The sequence below is a fragment of the Crocodylus siamensis genome, chromosome 15 (genome assembly GCF_052110815.1).
Source record: "Crocodylus siamensis isolate JL-2025a chromosome 15, ASM5211081v1, whole genome shotgun sequence".
Lineage (NCBI taxonomy): Eukaryota > Metazoa > Chordata > Crocodylia > Crocodylidae > Crocodylus > Crocodylus siamensis.
In genome coordinates this window covers 25,866,492-25,884,182 of record NC_143409.1, presented here as the reverse complement: position 1 = coordinate 25,884,182, position 17,691 = coordinate 25,866,492, and the positions used below count along the sequence as shown (strand labels likewise).

At 43.5% G+C, this 17,691-nt stretch overlaps 1 protein-coding gene across 3 annotated transcripts in view; it reads left to right on the top strand.

The window, feature by feature from the left end:
- The window catches only part of RFX7 (regulatory factor X7), an 83,270-nt gene that overhangs the window by 36,311 nt on the left and 29,268 nt on the right, over positions 1-17,691 (top strand). For 2 of the 3 annotated variants that reach the window (XM_090028355.1, XM_090028354.1), the window contains exons 2-3: positions 8,225-8,258; positions 16,974-17,056. In XM_090028355.1, the coding sequence (XP_089884481.1) occupies positions 8,225-8,258; positions 16,974-17,056 (117 nt within the window). The remainder of the gene's footprint in view (positions 1-8,224; positions 8,259-16,973; positions 17,057-17,691) is intronic. The other variant, XM_090028356.1, reaches the window with a different exon arrangement.

Below are 17,691 nucleotides of genomic sequence, written 5' to 3'. Positions count from 1 at the left end.
CCCCTACCTCCATTTGCAGAAGCAGGATCCTGAATAATCATGGGGGGAAGGCTTTCAGGAAAGGCCTAGCTATACTTTGTGGAACATTTGCTTAAATCACTATAGAAAGAGAAGCTACCATGAAGCTTTAGAAAGTGTGTTGAGCCTATCACTCCAGGGCTTTGGGGAAAAGCCTTGTTATTTCCACAATTACATCATGCAGCCACTTCATTAGAGGAGGTGGGCTAACCTGGTGAGACTATTAGTTGCACCTAGATTACTTATTGTGCATACATGAGAGGTTTTAGTGCACAGTTAAATGCTGTGACAGATCAGATTCTAATACAATACATTTTAATTTAGATTGTAACCTTTTTACTACTCAATACTGTGGAATAATTAAATTCAGGCATATCAGGAAGTCTGGAGAGTTTTTGCAGACCTGTGACTCATTGTAATGTGCCCACTCTTTATAATATGGATCTGGTAGATAGAAGAGAATTGTCCCTGCTTAGAGGTCATACCAAGTGGGCAGGCATAGCAAGTGGGTGGGAATACTACTTCCTGCCCATGTACTCTTCTGTCTGCATACAGAATATGGAAGTGCTTCCACTGGCCTTACTTCCCGGAGAGGTGCCAGCGTTCAGGACGTTTTGGAGTTGGGAGGATATGAAGTGGTCACATCCTTCTCCTTTTTCTTTGAGAAGGTGAAACTCCATGTACAGAAGTCTTTTGAGAGGCAGATTATACCTGGATGTAACCTTTTCCTTTATGTACCCCCCAGTATTCTGAGCTACTTACCGCAGCCAGATGAACCTGTATAACTGTGAATTCACAACATGTTCCTACTCACGTTATGTTTATGAAGAAGAAATTAGTACAAATGGTCAGCATTTCTGTAATTTATACATCCAGAGGGTATGTGTGCACCTTCAGCATTTGAAATTTTCTTATTAGCTTTAACATCATCTGCATTACAATTCAGGAGTTGATAAGGGGTAGTTTCAGCAACTGCACAAGTTTTGAAAAGTTTTAGAATTACTGAGCAACACTCAGGTTTGCAAGATTGTCATTTCCCAACCGCCCCTGCCTCTGTGTTGCACACATGAAGTCCTCCTTGGCTCTGTGGGCTCAGCTACTTGCAGTCTAGCCAGAATGTTAAGGAATTGCATTGCAGATGCTCATTAAAGCTATATTCTGGCATCCCTGCTGGGTATTTTCAGTGTAGCTAAGTCAGTAACCAGAGAGAGGTGCTACTTACCCTGAGCCATGTTGGAATAATTTATCCTTCCCCCAAGTATACTTGGCAAAGATCACATTCCCCATTCTGTTCATATGAAATAAAATTAATTAAAATCAAGTTGTGATTGCATCAGAATGTGTAGATTGGTCAGGGGAAAAACACACATTTTTCTTTTGCATATCTCAAAGTGAATGGAAATATTTCCTCTGTACTTTGGTACATGGGCAGAGCAGAGATGGGAAAATTTTCAGGAGTGTCAAAGACTCTTTTTTAGAAGGGACCCCAGGAGTACTCCAGAGACACCAGGAGATTTCAGCTCTGAAATGCGTAAGTAATTTCTGAAAAACAGGATTAAGATTTAAGGAAACTCAGGCATTACACCAAAATAGCTCTCAGCTTTCACTGCAGAGCTACAGCCAGAGGCATTTATTCATCAGTTAAGCATAGAACTTGAAGCTTACTTGAATCTTAGTGTAGTTTCTGCAAGAAGCAGTACCTGTCTTTTATTGCATCTCAGCCTTTCAAGGGTAATTTAAAGAGAGGCTCTTCAAGGTACTTGCTTTCTCTGCTCTTGTAGCATAAAAGCAAGTTCCCCTTAATTTATGGGAGTAGGTGAACTCTTAGTTTTTGGGAAGTTTCACCTACTTGTAACACATTATCTTCTTGGGGTTTTTTGTTTGTTTTTAATTTGAACAGAGTTCTGAGAGGATAGCACAACATGCTTTTTTGAATACTTGTTTTAGAATATAAGTTCTGTAACTTTACTTTCTTTGGAACAACCTAAATAACAGCATTTGCAAAGAAAAATTGTGTTGCTCATTATGGTGGTGGCAAACAATTTTTTTCATGTTGATAACTACCTTCCAGCTTTATGCTTAATTTGCATAAACTGTCAACTCTGATGTGGTTGTAAGAGTAGTTCTTTGCTGCCATTTAAGATACTTTTCTCACAAACCTTGTAAAGGTTAGCTTCTAATCTTGGGTAAGACTTTTAGTTAATCTCAAGTTTTGATCTATTAAACTAATTCACTTTGGTTTCAGAGACTTTGGTTTACAAAGCTGTAAACAATAATTATACTAGCTTTTAAGATAGGGGCTGCTTTGGGACTAGCAAAAATATGTATAGGTATACATAATATCACACCAGAAGTGCTGTCCGCAAGAAGCAGCCCTAGCTGTGGTTGATCATTTAAGTTCTATTTTTAGTTTTTAGATGGACTCAGGTCATTAATAGATTCAAATGGTTATTTTCATTAGTGAGAACATCTATCACTTCAGTACTCTGATGCAGCTGTTACAAGACATGTAGCAAAGTGCCTGGATAACAGTCTCCAAATATTAGGGATTATTCTGTGTAGGGCCCAATCCAGTTGACAGTTGTGGCTGACAAATTTAGGGAGCCTGCAAAGTTAACAACTGCCAATAATCTCACCAAGACAGTGGACTGGGTCAAGACCTAATAGTTGTAAAAGTAAGTACAAAAACTGCAGTTATTTTATGGAAAAACTTGAGTAATACATGCATAGCATAGAAGTAACCACAGATTTGGTCAGTTGTAGAGAAGTCTGGAGCCATAGTTCTCAACTTTTTTTAGACACAAGGCACCCCTTAGAAACTTCCAGGTCTTAACTTTCACTCCTTTTTCGATATAGAAACATAATAGGGCAAGTCTGTTGCAAAGAACTCAGACCCCAGCAAGTCAAAATGTCTTTGATATTGTGCATTCCTATTTGAAATCTTTGGGTTTTTCTTGTGAATCATGTGTAGGTATTTAGTATTTACACACCAAACTAGTCTGGCCAATGCTCCTGTTTTATCCCAGACTGTTTGTCCCCTGTCCATTTCTAAATGAGGAATAGAATGCAAAAATCCTGTTTTTCAGTTCATTGGTGAAAATATGTCAGCCATTTGTCCTCACAATTCTATTGGCTGTATCTATAGGTAAGGTATTACACAGCTAGAAGAAGCAGGGTTCCAGGCCAGCCAGGGAGAGAGGAAGGTAGTTTTTTTGTGGTGACCCCACCTCTTGCTGCTGATTGGCCGAGGGGCTTGGTGCTCCCACCTTTTACTGCTGATTGGCTGAAGGGGCTGGTGCCTTCCCCACCCACTCTGCTCACCAAGGAGACATTCTGTATTCTGGGAATACATCAGTGGCCACCCTACACTTAATAGTGGTAATATTGTGTGGTGCCCTGCAGCACTTTTAAAAGGATCTTGGAGCACCCCAGGGTGCAGTAACACCCAGTAGAGAATCTCTAGTCTACATTAAACTTTCAAGATAAACCAGCAAAAAAAGATAGGCTAAGAACTGCCACTGAGACCCCCTGCCAACAGATGCTGCCAGAGACCCAGCTAGCTCTGTGGCCTGGATGTAATGGCTCTGTGGGCTGGACCTGGCCTGTAGGCCACAGGTTGCCAACCCCTGAACTAGAACAACTGTTCCATCACAAAATGTAGTGCTAGACTTCTCGCATCTTATTTTCTGATTTGACAGATAGATATATTTTATAATTCTCCCAAGTGCAAGTTGTTTTAAGACATAATAGAACCAAGGTCACCGTCCCAACATATATACAACTGAGCAGCTTGATTCTGCACAGAAGTCTTTATGCTTAATTCTCATACAAACAGCCCTACTAAAGCTAATTAGAATTATTCCATGCTATGAAACTTTGCAGAATGTAACTCAAATACTATAGTCATAATGGAAAGATCCTTAAGATTAGCTATATTGGAAGAAGTCTTTTTCCTTTAGCAGAGAAGGACCTGACTTCTACTTTCAAAGACTGCAGGTTTGGGCCCGTGCACTTGGGAACCTCTATTCTCAACAGAGTTCATTAACAGCTTCCTGGCCTGCATGTAAGAAATGGCACAACAAAGGAGGTCAAGGGAATAACACTGCTGCAGTGTTAAAGTAGTATGTTACATGGCCATTGGTGAGCAGGAGCAATGTTTCCTTTGAGCTGGCTGGGGTGACACACACAGCATAGCCATACATGTCACCTGGTCTGCAAGCAGGTGTCCTGACACTTAAATGGCAAAAGTCCTGTGGGTTAGATAGGAATGTGCAAGACATCTATTTTAACAGCAGTATTTTGCATTCACTGTCCTAAAGAAACACTGCTTATTTACTCTTAATATAAATAAGTTAATGGCATTTCTAAATTAATGGTGACAGGTAGGATTTTTGGTGTGCAAACTAAAGTTCTTTCATGGAGTCCAGAGTTTACCATCTCATATAGAGGTGCACCAATACATTGGTCCCATATTGTATCAGCACTGATATAAGGAAAATTGACATTATTGGCGGTCAACTTTTTTTGGCTGATGTGGCCAATAATGTTGCTGATAATGTTGGGCATGGGACAGAGCCATGGCTTGTCCAGCGGGTTTGGGGGTGGTGTGACTCCTGCCGCTGCACTTACCCTGGGAAGGCACGGGGAGCATGTGCCTCCAGAGCTGTATGTGGGGCAAGGGTGGTCTGCCACTGTGGGCTGGGCCCAGGGGAATGCTGGGCTCTTCCCAGTGGGGGCTGGTGCTGGGCCAGGGCTGTGCTCGGGGTGGGTGCTGGCAGAGCTTAGAGGGGGGCTACAGGATGGGCTGCAGCCACCCCAAAATTCACTGTAGCCCCTGCTCCCAGTGCTGCCACCGCTGCCTACCCTGAGCCCAGCCTGCAGTGGCAGCCAACCCTCACTCCATGCACAGATCTGGGGGCACATGCCCCCCATGCACTCCTGGGGGATGCATAGCAGCAGGAGCAGGCTCCCCTCCCCACTTGCCCTGCCTCAGCTGTGCAGCCTCTGCCCCACTTCCTCCCTCACCACAGAGTCCTTGATCTGTCCCCCCCGTGACCCTTTCCTCTCAGATGCTGATCTCCAAACTGCTGGGTCACATATCAACGATCAGATTGGTATCAGCCTGTATGGCTCGTTAAAAATCAGCCATCCGTATCAACCCAAAAAAATCTCAATTGGTGCACCCCTAATCTCATATGATAAGCTGTTTTGTGCCTTCCAGACAAACAAGCTAAGATTCTGTTTCAATACTTTAATTTCTGTGAAGGGGAGGGTGTTTGTCTTGCTGATATGTGTACATGCATGCTTTTCATGGCTTAAAAAAATGATGTGTTTTTGTAGGAGACAGGACTGGGGATTTTGGGTGGAGGGCCACTTACCAAGTTCTGGCAAGCTGTTGAGGGCCACATGGGTAGCCCCACCCCTTGACAGGTGCCCCACTCCCTAGTTGCCATATTGGGACTGGAAGTTCTGCCCCTAACCTCTGACCTTTACCACTGGATGTCCCTCCCCTTCCCCCTAGAAGTACTCCTTTGGGGAAGAGGGTTTGCCAAAACCAAATTATATACTAAAAATCAAACACAAAAATAATGTATTTTAATTTAATTTAAAAACAATATTTTTGTCCTGATGTGTGTGTGTGTGTGTGTGTTTGTGCTGTATATATAGAAGTGACTGCATAATAGCTCAAAATACAGTCTTACTTTTGTATGTAGGGTCTGCAGGGATGTTGGGGGTATGGGTGGGTGGGTGTGGGGGGATGTGTGTATGGATACAGTATCTGTGGGGTGTGTGACTGTGTGGGGGTGGGGGGTGGGGGTGGCTGTAGGGTTTGTGGGAAGAGTTTGAGGGTATGTGGGGTGTGCATGGGAGTCCCCCCGCACACGCCCTCCTGAGCTAGTCAGCACCCACCCCACAACAGCCCAGAGCCCAAGCACCCTGCAGCACCTCCCTACCATCACCAGTAGTGTGCAGCCCCAGCATGCCCCTTGCCTGTTCTGGATCACCCGGCTGCATGCAGCGGTAGCAGTAGAGACCCTGTGCACCCCTTGCCAGCTCTGGGTTTGCCTGTTGGGGCTGAGCAGTGGCAGCAGCTGCTGGGCACAAAACTGCTGCTTGGCATGGGGGAAAGTGGCCCTTCCCCCTCGCTGTCACAAGGCAGTTTTTGCTGCGGCCGCGCAGAGCCCATGATGTGTTAGGCCGTGGTGTGGCTCCTTCACCACCACCTGTGAGCTGTCCTGCGGCTGCTCCACACGATCACCACTGCTGTCCAGAGGTGACAGTGAAGGAGCCACATCGCAGCCTAGAGCAGCATGGGCTTTGGGCAGCCACAGCAGAAACTGCCTGGCAAGGGGAAGGGGCTGCTTTCCCCTGCTCCAAGCAGCAATTTCTGCCCAGCCGCTGCTGCCCATACTGCTGCTGCTCAGCTCCAATGGGTGAGCCCGAAGCCAGTGCAGAGCCCGGGCTTAGCAGCACAGGACAAACTGCTGCTCAGCGTGAGGGAAGAGTGCTGCTGGCACTTCCTGGTGCAGCTGCTTGGAGTCCACGCAGACCTATCCTGTGTTTGCTCTGTGCTGTGACCACTGCCCCGTGGGCCAGCCCAGAGGTGGCGGTGACACAGTGGAGATGCAAGACAGCTCCACGTGGACTCTAAGCAGCTGCACCAGAAAGTGCTGGCAGCAGGAGGGGGAGGGGCCACTTTCTGCCTAGGCTGAGAAGCAGTTTGTCCCACGCTGCTGTTGCTCAGCCCAGATACCCTATCACAGAGCTGGGATAGGGGGGAGTGGCAGTGAGCAGGTGCGTGGGAGCGCAGCGACAGCTGGTGGGAGCGTGGGGCCTGCAACAGGGCCCGGCGTCAGCACTGGCAGGGCCCAGAGCGGGATGGCAGGAGCACGGGGTCCTCCATAGACCCCTGCCGCCATGCTCTGGGCCTCACTGGCCCTGCACTCCCACACACCTCACTTCTACCTCCACCCCCGCTTTCACCAGTTTCCTGCCTGCCTGCCGGTGGCTTCTGGACCACATGGCTCCTGGCTGCATGGCCATGATGGTAGGATTCAGCAGGAGCCAGCCCGACCCTGAGGACTGGGGCAATTGCCCGCAGTCCTCCCCTGCCTCCCCCTTATTACCTGAATTTCCTGCTTCAGCACAGGGAGATGGGAATAGTCCCATGGTCCCAGGGCTGGGTGGGCCTTGCTGTTGCAGGGTACTGCCATGGCTTCCCCTGGGTCCTACTGCTGTTGGCATCTGTCATCTTTGACAGGCAACCAGGGGCAGATAAAAATTAATTTGCTGAAATTCTGGGGGTGCCCTGGGCTGGATAGAGTGGCCTAGCAGGCCAGATGTGGCCCACGAGTCATATTTTGCCCACCCCTGCCCAAGAAGTTAGTGGAAGCTTATCTTAGTCGAGGAGCAGATCTCGGTACCATGCATTGGCTAGTCATGTCCCTGAAGGTCAATAGTAGAAATAAACTTTCTCCAGGAGTTAGGGAGGATTACCATATTTTAGTTCTGCCATGCCATTTTGGTCTCCTAAATCAGACCTGTTTATAAGCAGCGCATATAGGAAGTGTAATACATTCAGTTACTCACTGATCTCTGTACATCTGCTATAGGAGTAGATGTTACTTCAGTTAAATCTAGCTCCAGCACAAAAACGCTGGCAGAGTTGTTTTCCATTTTTGATTTTCTTGTTTTTTACTGTTGATTTAAGTAATCTATTACTTGCTGGTTTTGTCCATTTTCCCTGCAGTTGTACCTATGCATAAGAAAGATACTTGATCAAAATAGGCAGCAACAAATGTTTTGTTGTAAATCTTGTTCCCAATGACTTCGGAAGGAGCAAAGTCTTGAACTTTGAAACTATTAGTCAAGTACTTGCTTAGTAGTAGTCCAGAAATACTTTCACTGTTACTTTTTACAGCTTGTACTCTTTCCTATTAGCACTTGTGTGTGTTTGCATGTGATTTTATATATATGTATATGTATACATATGTATACGTATATGTGTGTATCTATGGGTATATGTGCGTATATGTGTATAAAAAATAAAATCACGTATGCATATCAAGCAGAAGGTGAACTTTAACTGCGGCAGTTTACCCCATAATGAGATACCTGCTACATTATCGCTGTTTAGCTTTTCTAATATGTAATATTTCTGTATAGATTAATCTGACTTTTTTCTTTTTCTCTTGCTTCCATGTAGCAAAACTGTACAATCTAAAGTGGATTGCATCTTGGTAAGTTGCATTTTTATAATTTTATAAACTGTTAAATTATTGCAAAGCCACTTGATGGTTTTGGGGATTGGCAGGGACTATGGAGCCCTCTTCTCACTGTTAGCCATATGGTGATGATCAAAAATAGCTACTGTCCATCCTATGTTTAGTATCCCATGCAAAGAGAATGTGGTTATTCCAGGTCCATTTCAAGTGTACATGTGCCCTTATCACATGAACTAGTGATGCTGGCCTATACACTTCAGACCCAAATAATTTTAGTAAAGCTTTGAGAGAACTCTGCTTGGACAGCTATAATTGTAATCTGTGTTTTATGGATTTGCTTATTGGTTTTAGGCCTGATCCTGATAGGTGCTGGTACACTCAGCCTCTCCCTTCATAGGATTAGGCACTTTAATAGCAAGGACTGTAAAGCAAGGATTAATTTCAGTGTATTCTGTATAAAGTGTTTAGGGCAGGTATGACATTTAAATTATGGATAGCACCTAGCACAGTAGGGCTCTGGTCTGTGACTTGGGTTTTTATGTACTACCACAATACAAGTTTTTGTTGGGTTTTTTTACCTGATTAAAACATGAATGTAAACAAAGAATGCTAGACTCCAAGAGCCCTGTCAGAGGAATGGTCAGCCAAACCAAAAACGATGCCATAGTAAGTTAGTTGATTTTTTTTCTCTGCAGACGGGATGCTAGTCCACTTACATGGGCATATCTGTGCACATATGCCTCCCTCTTTACCCCCTGAACAAAAACTAATCCAGTTACTACAAGAGATTCCACACCGTTGTTTCTGGGCAGGTGTCTGGGAACTTGACAATCTGTGCTGCATGACCTGTAGTTCAACATTTTGACTGCTCAGAGTAGAGGATATACTTTTTCTGAAGTGGAAGAGTCTTCAGAATGTCCTCTGAGCAGCTCCCCCTATTACGGGTAGGTAAGAGATGCTGTACCTGAATGCCTTTGCTGACTGCAGCTGCACTAATACCTCACAATAGGCAGGTGTCAAATTTTGAAGGACTAAGGAAGTAACTGTATGCTATTTGTAAATCAGGATTAATTCAACATTGTGAGATTGCAACATGTTCTGTAAGACAGGAAAAATATATTTCATTTGAGAGCTAGCAGTTGAACTGTTATGATTACTTCTGGTTTCCTGTTCAAAAGCTCGTGAAATTTCACCCAGAAATATCTGTGTGGAAGATAAACTAGTAAAGCAGATTGTGCTCGCTCATGCTTCATGTAGTATCTGATTAATCATATGGCTGAGAGGGTTAGATCTAAGAGAAATTTTCAAAGGATAGTTTCAGGGGTATAGGTTATAGCTGTGTTGGTCTAAGGACATAGGCAGACAAGGTTCCTTGGGTAAATCTGGTATCTTTTATTAAACCAACTCAAATAGTTGGAAAGGTTCTTCCTTGAAGGGTATTTGTACCCAAAAACTTGCAAAGAAGAATTTTTCCAACTATTCCAAGGAACCTTGTTTGCCAAAGGATAGTTTGAATTTTTTCAGGAGTTTCCCTAGTTTATTGTAGTCACATACTTGTTTACATACTTGTTTGCATGTGAGTGGTTTCAGGCTTCTGACCCAATTTTACCTGTATTTAAAAGGATTTTTTTTCTCCAAATGCCACCCTATGATAGCTGATTCCCCACAAAAGTAGGTGAATGTTGCGAGTGAAGGACCCAAAAGAACCCCCCTGGGACTTCAGCAGCAAAGGCAGAAACATGTAACCAGTGAACACAACACAGTATGAGGCAGAACTGAGCAGTAACAGAGGAAGAATTTAACAGGTTAGCAAATCATTTGCTTCCTGCGCATTGGAATTGATAAGAAAACTGGAAGTTAGTATCACAGCAGTTTCCATGTTCATATTCTTGACCTCATAAACCCTGGATTTTTAGGTAAAGGTCATTAGCATCATCTGGTAAAGAGTTTGAGTTCACTTGTCTAGATTAGGTTTGATTAACTTGGTCAGTTGGATAAGAACATTTTTCCTCAGTACTGCCTTAGAATGCAGTGCCAAAATACAGTCTGCACGGCTTAATTTGGAACAAAACAACAGATTCCTTATGCTTTGAGCTTCTGTTTCAAATGCTTTTCTGTCCATCCTGCTAATGGGGTCAAAAGCACTCCATCCATAATGGAATAGATCTCACTAGGGTGATAAAACTGAGACAGGATACACCATTAACATAGTGCAGTCAGTTGTAAATGTAGTATAGCTCTGTCCATAAGGCCAAGATCAAAATGGGTCATAGAAAATGGAAGTGGAGTATATAAAAGGCACATCTCTATGACTTAAAGTTTGTTCACACTATGGAAAAACTGAGAACTGTTATGGGAAAGTCTGAGCATTTTGGAGCCTAACGAAGTGAGAGTTCCCTAATGGAAGAACAAGCTCATTAGGAGGTTCTCTTTAGGCTTTTTCCCTTATCTCCCCTAGTGGATAGGGGGTGGGCTGTTTTATTTAGTATGAAGGGGTTTATAGCAGGGGTGGCCAAACTGTGGCTTGGGAGCCATGTGTGGCTCGCCAGCACAGTAAATGCAGCTCTCTGGTAATTGGCCAAAGCCCCGCCCACTTCTCCCCACCGCTCTGGGAGACAGTGCAGCCCAGCACCTGCTGCAGGTCCGGCTTTCCCCAAAGGGAACATGCCCCAAGCCAGCCCTCCTCTCTCCTACCAGGAATCCCTGCTGGGCTGCCAGGGTGGGGACTGCAGTTGTGCTGCTTACCCCACAGCACGCTCCCTGCGGGGAAAGGCACAGCGGCTCAGCGCTGTGGCAGCAGCACCTCGATCCTCCAGCCAGTGCCCAATAGCTGCTGGCAGGAGTGGGGGTGGGGGAGGGGAACAAAGGGTGCATTCTGGGTCGCTCAGCACCCTTCTTTGGACCCCCCCCCGCTCTCCAGCTCTTGAACTTTGGTGGAGGATTGAATGTGGCTACCAGGGTGAGTAACTCTGACCACCCCGGTTTATAGGATTGCCATCAACTGACTTCATTTTGTGATCTAGCAAACCCCTCCTCTTTTGGCACTAGCAAACCCCTCCTCTTTTCTCCTCTCTCCCCTCGCTGCTGTACAAGTATGGGCACATCTGTCCAGTTCACTCGAATGTTCAACTTCATGTGCAGTTTTTGCAGCTTTTGAATTTTGTTGAGAAAACTGTCTCAGATAACTAGACATATCTTCACACCATCTGAGTCCATAGTCCCATGAAGTATATAGCAGCAAAAGATGCATATTTTTTGTCTGCTCAGTTTCCTTTAATCATGAAACTGAAGAATGTTCCAGAGCAGTGCCATGTGCTACTCAACATTACCTTAATGCTGACAGCAGTAGGGAGCGTAAGAAGAAGCACATTTGGAGGGAAATAATATATTTTAGTAGGTTACTTTGATTCCAGTAGTTGAGTAGAACAGATCTTTCTCTTCTATTCACCTAGCAAAGATGCTACTACTGCCTTAATAGACATTCATCTTTGCCAGTTTGGTTTGTGCTTTGAATGTGTCTAGCAAATACACCAACAGTTTAAGTAATGTGAAGTGTTCTGTAATATTCATTGTTTGTGTTAGAGTAGCACCTAATTCCAGCCAGGATCACAGGTACCAGTGCAGCTGCAGTCACTGTTGTGCTTGGCACTGATACTAGACTTGTTGCAGCAGGGACTGTCTAATGTAAGACCAGTGCTACAGTTAGGACACAGGAGAAGTGACTAAGAAAATAGTAATAAGGTCACTCATATTTAGGCTTCTGGCAGCAGGAGACTGCAGTATGCAGCTACTAAAAAGCAACGGTTAATCAGACTACAGTCAAGAGTTAGGTCAGTTATGCTTGGTGCACCTTGCAGGGCTGTTTGCATCCTGACATATTAAGTCAGTTTTTAGAAGATCTTAAGGAAATGTTTGTGCTGTGCAAGCCAGAAAAAATGATTAGTAGGAATTCTGGTGTAAACATCCATTAAAAATGTATTGTGACATCCTCTTAACTGTAGTAAACACGTCTAAAAGTAGATTCTCATTTAGTATAACATTGCTTGTTATATTTGGCTCCACATATTGAGTCAACTCTTGAACTTGATTGTGTGGTTTACTTAGTTTTTGATCACTTAGTAAGAAGGCTAAGATTTTTCTCCTTAACCTTTAGAAGGAAGTCAGTACTGGAGAGGTATGCCTAGACTGATGGCAGTGATCACTGAAGTTACTAGTCCACAGGACAGCTATAGCATGTGCAGCATGCACAGCACTAGTGCTTCAGTTCTGTTTAGATTAGAAGGATGTTATCCTCTATAGCAGAGGTGTCTACTTTATTAGCTGCTGGGGGCTTCATGTCCCACAGATTGTACCAGTGGGACCACACACCGCAGGGCCCATGCCGACATGGGCCACAGGCTCCCCAGACACTCCCTGACTCAGCTATACTGGGCATGTTGGTGCCTCTCACTGCATGAGGCATTCAGGCACCCTTTCCTTCCCCTCTCCCTGAGAACCTCTCCCCCTTGCTGTGCTGGGTATGTGCGCACTTCACACTCCACTGTTGCACTGGGCACAGGGGTCCCAGCCCCACCTTTAGCTTCCTGGGCATGGGCTCCTCTGCTGCACTACACCAATGCCCTTTCCATGGGCTTCCTGGACACGTGGCTGTGCTACATTGCTCTGCCATGCCTCATGGTGTGGGTCAAGAGTAGAAGTCAGAGGGATGTAGAGTCCAGAGCTGGCGGGGGCAGCTGCTGCTACTGGAGCAGAGATGGGGAAGTCCTTGTGGGCTGTCAGTTGAACAGGCCTGCTCAAGTGTAGAAAGGGAGTTTCAGCTTATTAGCCTGTTGTTTGGACCTGTTGAGATGGTGCTTCTCCCCACCTTCAACTTCTGGCAGTGGCAGTTGGTCTGGGTCACATTTATCAGAGTTCACCAGAGCGGTTCAGGTTGAAAAACTGTTTTGTTAGTACTGGGCTTGCTGCAGATTTGGGGTCTAGGTCTGGGTCTGAGAAGAGCAGAGATGAAGGAAGGGTCCATTTGAAAAGAGGAAGAAAACTTCTGCCAAAAAAAGAAAAAGAAGTTTCTTTAAGTTTTTATCAGATGACAGACAATGTGTTCTACTGTGGACAAGGCAGTTCGCAGTTTCCAGATTTCCTTATGATAAACCTAGGCTTTTCCATAGTCTAACTCAGTGGTTCTTCTTTACCTTTTTAGACTTGAAGTACCATTCCAAATCTTCTCAGAACTAAGTGCCTGTTTAATAAACTAATATAAATATATTGGGAATATTATAATACAAACATTATTAATTAATATACTATTAAATATTTATCTTATTACAGTTATATTATATTTACCTCTTCAGGGTGCTGGTGGGGAGTGCTCCCCTAACTCTGCCTGGCTCAGCACATTTGCTCACAGGGCAGCAGTGGACTCCCCACACATCTCCAGGTCACTGGTGGGAATTGGGAACCACCGGGGCATATTCTTCCCTTAGATCCCCAGGGCAGTCCTCCCTGACCTCCAGCCCTAATGGGCAGAGTCTGTGGACACCTGGCTAGCAGGGAAGAAGCATGGGGAGCACTGGGGGGCAGAAGAACATACAAGGCCCAAGAGAAGGGAGGTGGCAGGCCAAGGTGCGGTTATGCAGTTTTTACTGCTGCTGCCCATGCTGCAAAGTGAAACTGCACCATGTGCCTCAGTTTTGAGGAGGCATAGGGGAGCTGAACTGAGAAGCAGCTGCAGCATAAAGGTGCACCTACCTGCATTACATGAATGCAAGCAGGTGCGTCACTTCTGCAGCTCTTCCCGGTTTGGGACCAACATGCCTCATGAAACCTGAAACACTTCCCAGAGATGAGCCTGTGAACTCCACTTCATCAACCTCCTGGATACTAAAAATCATGGACCAAATACAGACATTGGATTTATGGCACATTATAACCTGCCTGACATCTGACTCCCCAGGTACTTCACTATTCATCCCTCTTCTCTCCCTTCACCCAGCCTGTCTCTCACCCATTGACTCCTCAGTCTACATCTTCACTGACTGCCTATCTTGTATGCATACCAGCCCAGCCTCCGGCTTCTTTACTTTTCATTCCATCCAGGAAGAGCACGCACCAACTGCAGAAACTTCCTCAGCCTGACAAAGTGTTTTTGAACCCGAAAGCTTGCTTAAAAATTGTTTTCTAACTATTTAAGTTGGTCTAATAAAAGACATCAGATTCACCCAAAGAACCTTGACTGCCTCGTGAAACCTGAGGCATGGGGCAGTTTGTCACCATGGCACATTGGTCTAACTCAACACACAAGTATGTAAAATCTATGAACTACCTCTTTTTCGTTAGACCATCACCTAGTGTTAGAAAACAGTTTTTCCCCAATAAAAATACTGCCTGAAGTTATGGACAAATTAAAGCAACCTAACAGGTAGGAACTTATCCCCAAACAGCTGAAGGATGGTAACTGTTAACCTGCTGGCAACTGCCTCCTGGTAGGTGAATGTGAAACAGGAGCAATTTACGCCAGTTTCATTCCTGAAATATTTCATTCCTTGTCCCCACTTAACTCACTTTAATTTGATTGTTTGTCCATATTGTTAGAAGTTTGCTGGAAAAGTGTAGCATCTTTAATAGCTTGGGACCAAATTCATTTATGCTGTGACATCACTGACCTCAACAAGTTCTTATAGTTGTTATGATTGGATAAGTGTTATTAAATCTGAACTTGCCTTTGGGAGTGATCCCCATGGGCTGGAGAAGAATGAAAAACTTAAGAAGTTTTAAAACTCCTTGTTTGCAGATTTTACCAGCATGAAGTAGGCTAATTTAAATACAGTTTAGCCTTTCAGGTATTCTGAGAGATTATTCTAAGTGGGCCAAACACACTGCAGTTTCTGGATTTAAATACCTTTTCACTATCTTAAATGTCTATTGTGTAAAGTTATTGACTGGAAAAGTCTAACAAATGTGAGTAGAGTCTAGCAAATGTAATTACAGTGCACTGAAGCAGACTCGATTAATCCAGTCTCCTGGAGCATGGTAATTATCACGCTCCAGCAGACTCTAGTATCATGTGTATCAGTGTCCCCACACTGTAAAGTGGTGGCAGGGGCACTTTAAAGCTCATTCAGTGAGCTGTAGTTAAAGCATCCCCATTGCTATTTTTCAGCATGGGGACACTGATGCATGTGGTCCTCCGGCCCTGTTAATTAGTGTGACTTTTGGAGTCACGCTAATTAAAGTGCCCCCATTTCCCAGCTTCCCAGAGCATGTCTATAAACGCCTTTACCAAACCTCCTGTGTTCTTTGGGCTCCTTTCCTCATACAGCTCAGTATCTTTCAGTTGTTTTCATTTTCTAGTGGCTCAGGCCTCTTAAGAGATTTGCAGTATGTTGTTTGTAGAGAGCAGCAGAGAGGAGAAGAGCATGTTTCTCAAGCTAATTTTTGTTCAACACTGTGTTGATGTTAATTATGTACCAGTTCCAAAGCAAAATAGATACTGTGGTCATCCACCTCATAATATCCCCTTTTGTAAGTTATCAGAGGTGTTGACCCCTTGGCTCCGTAAGCTTTATCTCAGCTTCACCTGAATTTAGGGACAAAATTCTCATTAGTTTCTTGTTTCCTCAGTTTCATTCACTATTAAATGGTGCAACAAGCAGATATTCTGGGTGCATTTTTTAAAGGAAAAGTAATTATATTAAAAGTGAAGCAGCAGTCAAGGAAAAGAAAGTTGGCCTTATCACAGAGAGCAGTGTTTCATTCAGAAAAAACACTCTAGTTCCAGTTACCTCAGTGCTGTTTGCTGATACACAGGTCTAGTTTATTTAGCAGTAGGCTGCTAAAATAAAACAGGTGATTGAAGTTTAGCTACACCTAAACCCAGTATAAGTTCACCTTGCACATATTTTTTTTTTCTTTTGAAGGAATCAGTTTGTACCTTGCTGTGAGATGTCAGTATTTCCTTAGGAGCCATATGTGCTGACATGTCATCCAGGTTGTCAGGATTGACTTTCCTAGTATTTCAGAGTTGAGTCAGCTGGACCAGTAGCACTGTGATTACCAAAATGTTGGTGTCTTCAAAATAGCATCATATCACACCCTGCTGCTCATGCTGAGGATGGACAGTGTCCAGTAAGATTATATCTTATCTTACTTATTCAAAGGTTTTGAGCTATCCTGAAGTCAATGGAGCCATAACAATTTATACCAGATGAAGGGGTTACCATCCATATCTATTTAATCACCCTGTGACAACCATGTACTGGGTAGATGGAAATGTATTTTGTAGAAAAGCTTTTGTTAGTCTGCTGGATTTTACTTTTGATATCATTGTACAGCTCAGTCCAAGAATCATGCTTTGTTATTGAAGAGCTGTTATATGTAGTTCTCAAAGATGTTGAAATCATAATGAAAGATTTAAAATGAAACTTCTGGTTACAAAAGGTATTTTTCTTTCTTTTCTAATTAAAGTTAGAGATGTTTTTGATTCATACCTATTTGTAAGTAATACAAATAATGTCAATACCACAGTGTCATTGTGCTAGGTGCTATGCGAATACAAAACTGAAAATTGCCTTTTGTCCCAAATAGCTTATAGCCTGATACTTTTATATTGCCAAATGTTATGCTATTTTATTTGAGATTATTTTGAAAACTGTGGGATTTTGTTCATCTATCATTCTTGTCACTTATCATATCCTTTTTTAAAACAAAACAAAACAACAAATCCTCATTATCTAGCAAGAAGTTGAGAAGTTTACAGACCTAGAGAAACTCTACCTCTATCTTCAACTGCCTTCGGGTCCCAGCAATGGAGAGAAAAGGTGTGTGCGTGCGTGCGTGTGTTTAATATTAATACTAAAATAGTTCCAGTGAGATTATCTCTAAAATACATCTTTATGCACTGTTTCTGGCAGAAGTAGGATCTTTTTAAAGACTAGTATCTTTCAAAAATATTTTCAGAGAAATAAGTCCTTAGAAAATCTGAATTTTGGAAATCTGATGCATAAAAAGTAAACTGTAAATATGAGGCTCGTGTAGTAAGAGATTTATGAGGGAGTTCTTTTTGATTAAATGCTTGCTTATGGAACAGGTGTGCTGTTTCCTCAATTTTTATGTAGCAGGTTGTAATATAGCACTTAAAATATTAAAGAAGAGGGTAGAGTGATTATGGCTTCATCATAAGTTTGGCAATATGTGCTCATTTAGATCCTTTCTATCCCTGAAATCACTCGACATCTCATATTAATCTTTCCTCCCCCATACAGATATTCATTGCAAGTGTGGGAGGGTGGATATTAGAATGGGTAAACATTTTGTGAATGCTTGTTTTCTTGAATATTTCTATTATTAGGAGACTCAATTTTTCCAGTTAAGAGTGTTTTATTAGGCTCTATCTTCTGGTGAACTTAAGAATGAATCACAAGAATCAATCCACTTCAAATTTGATAGGCAGGAG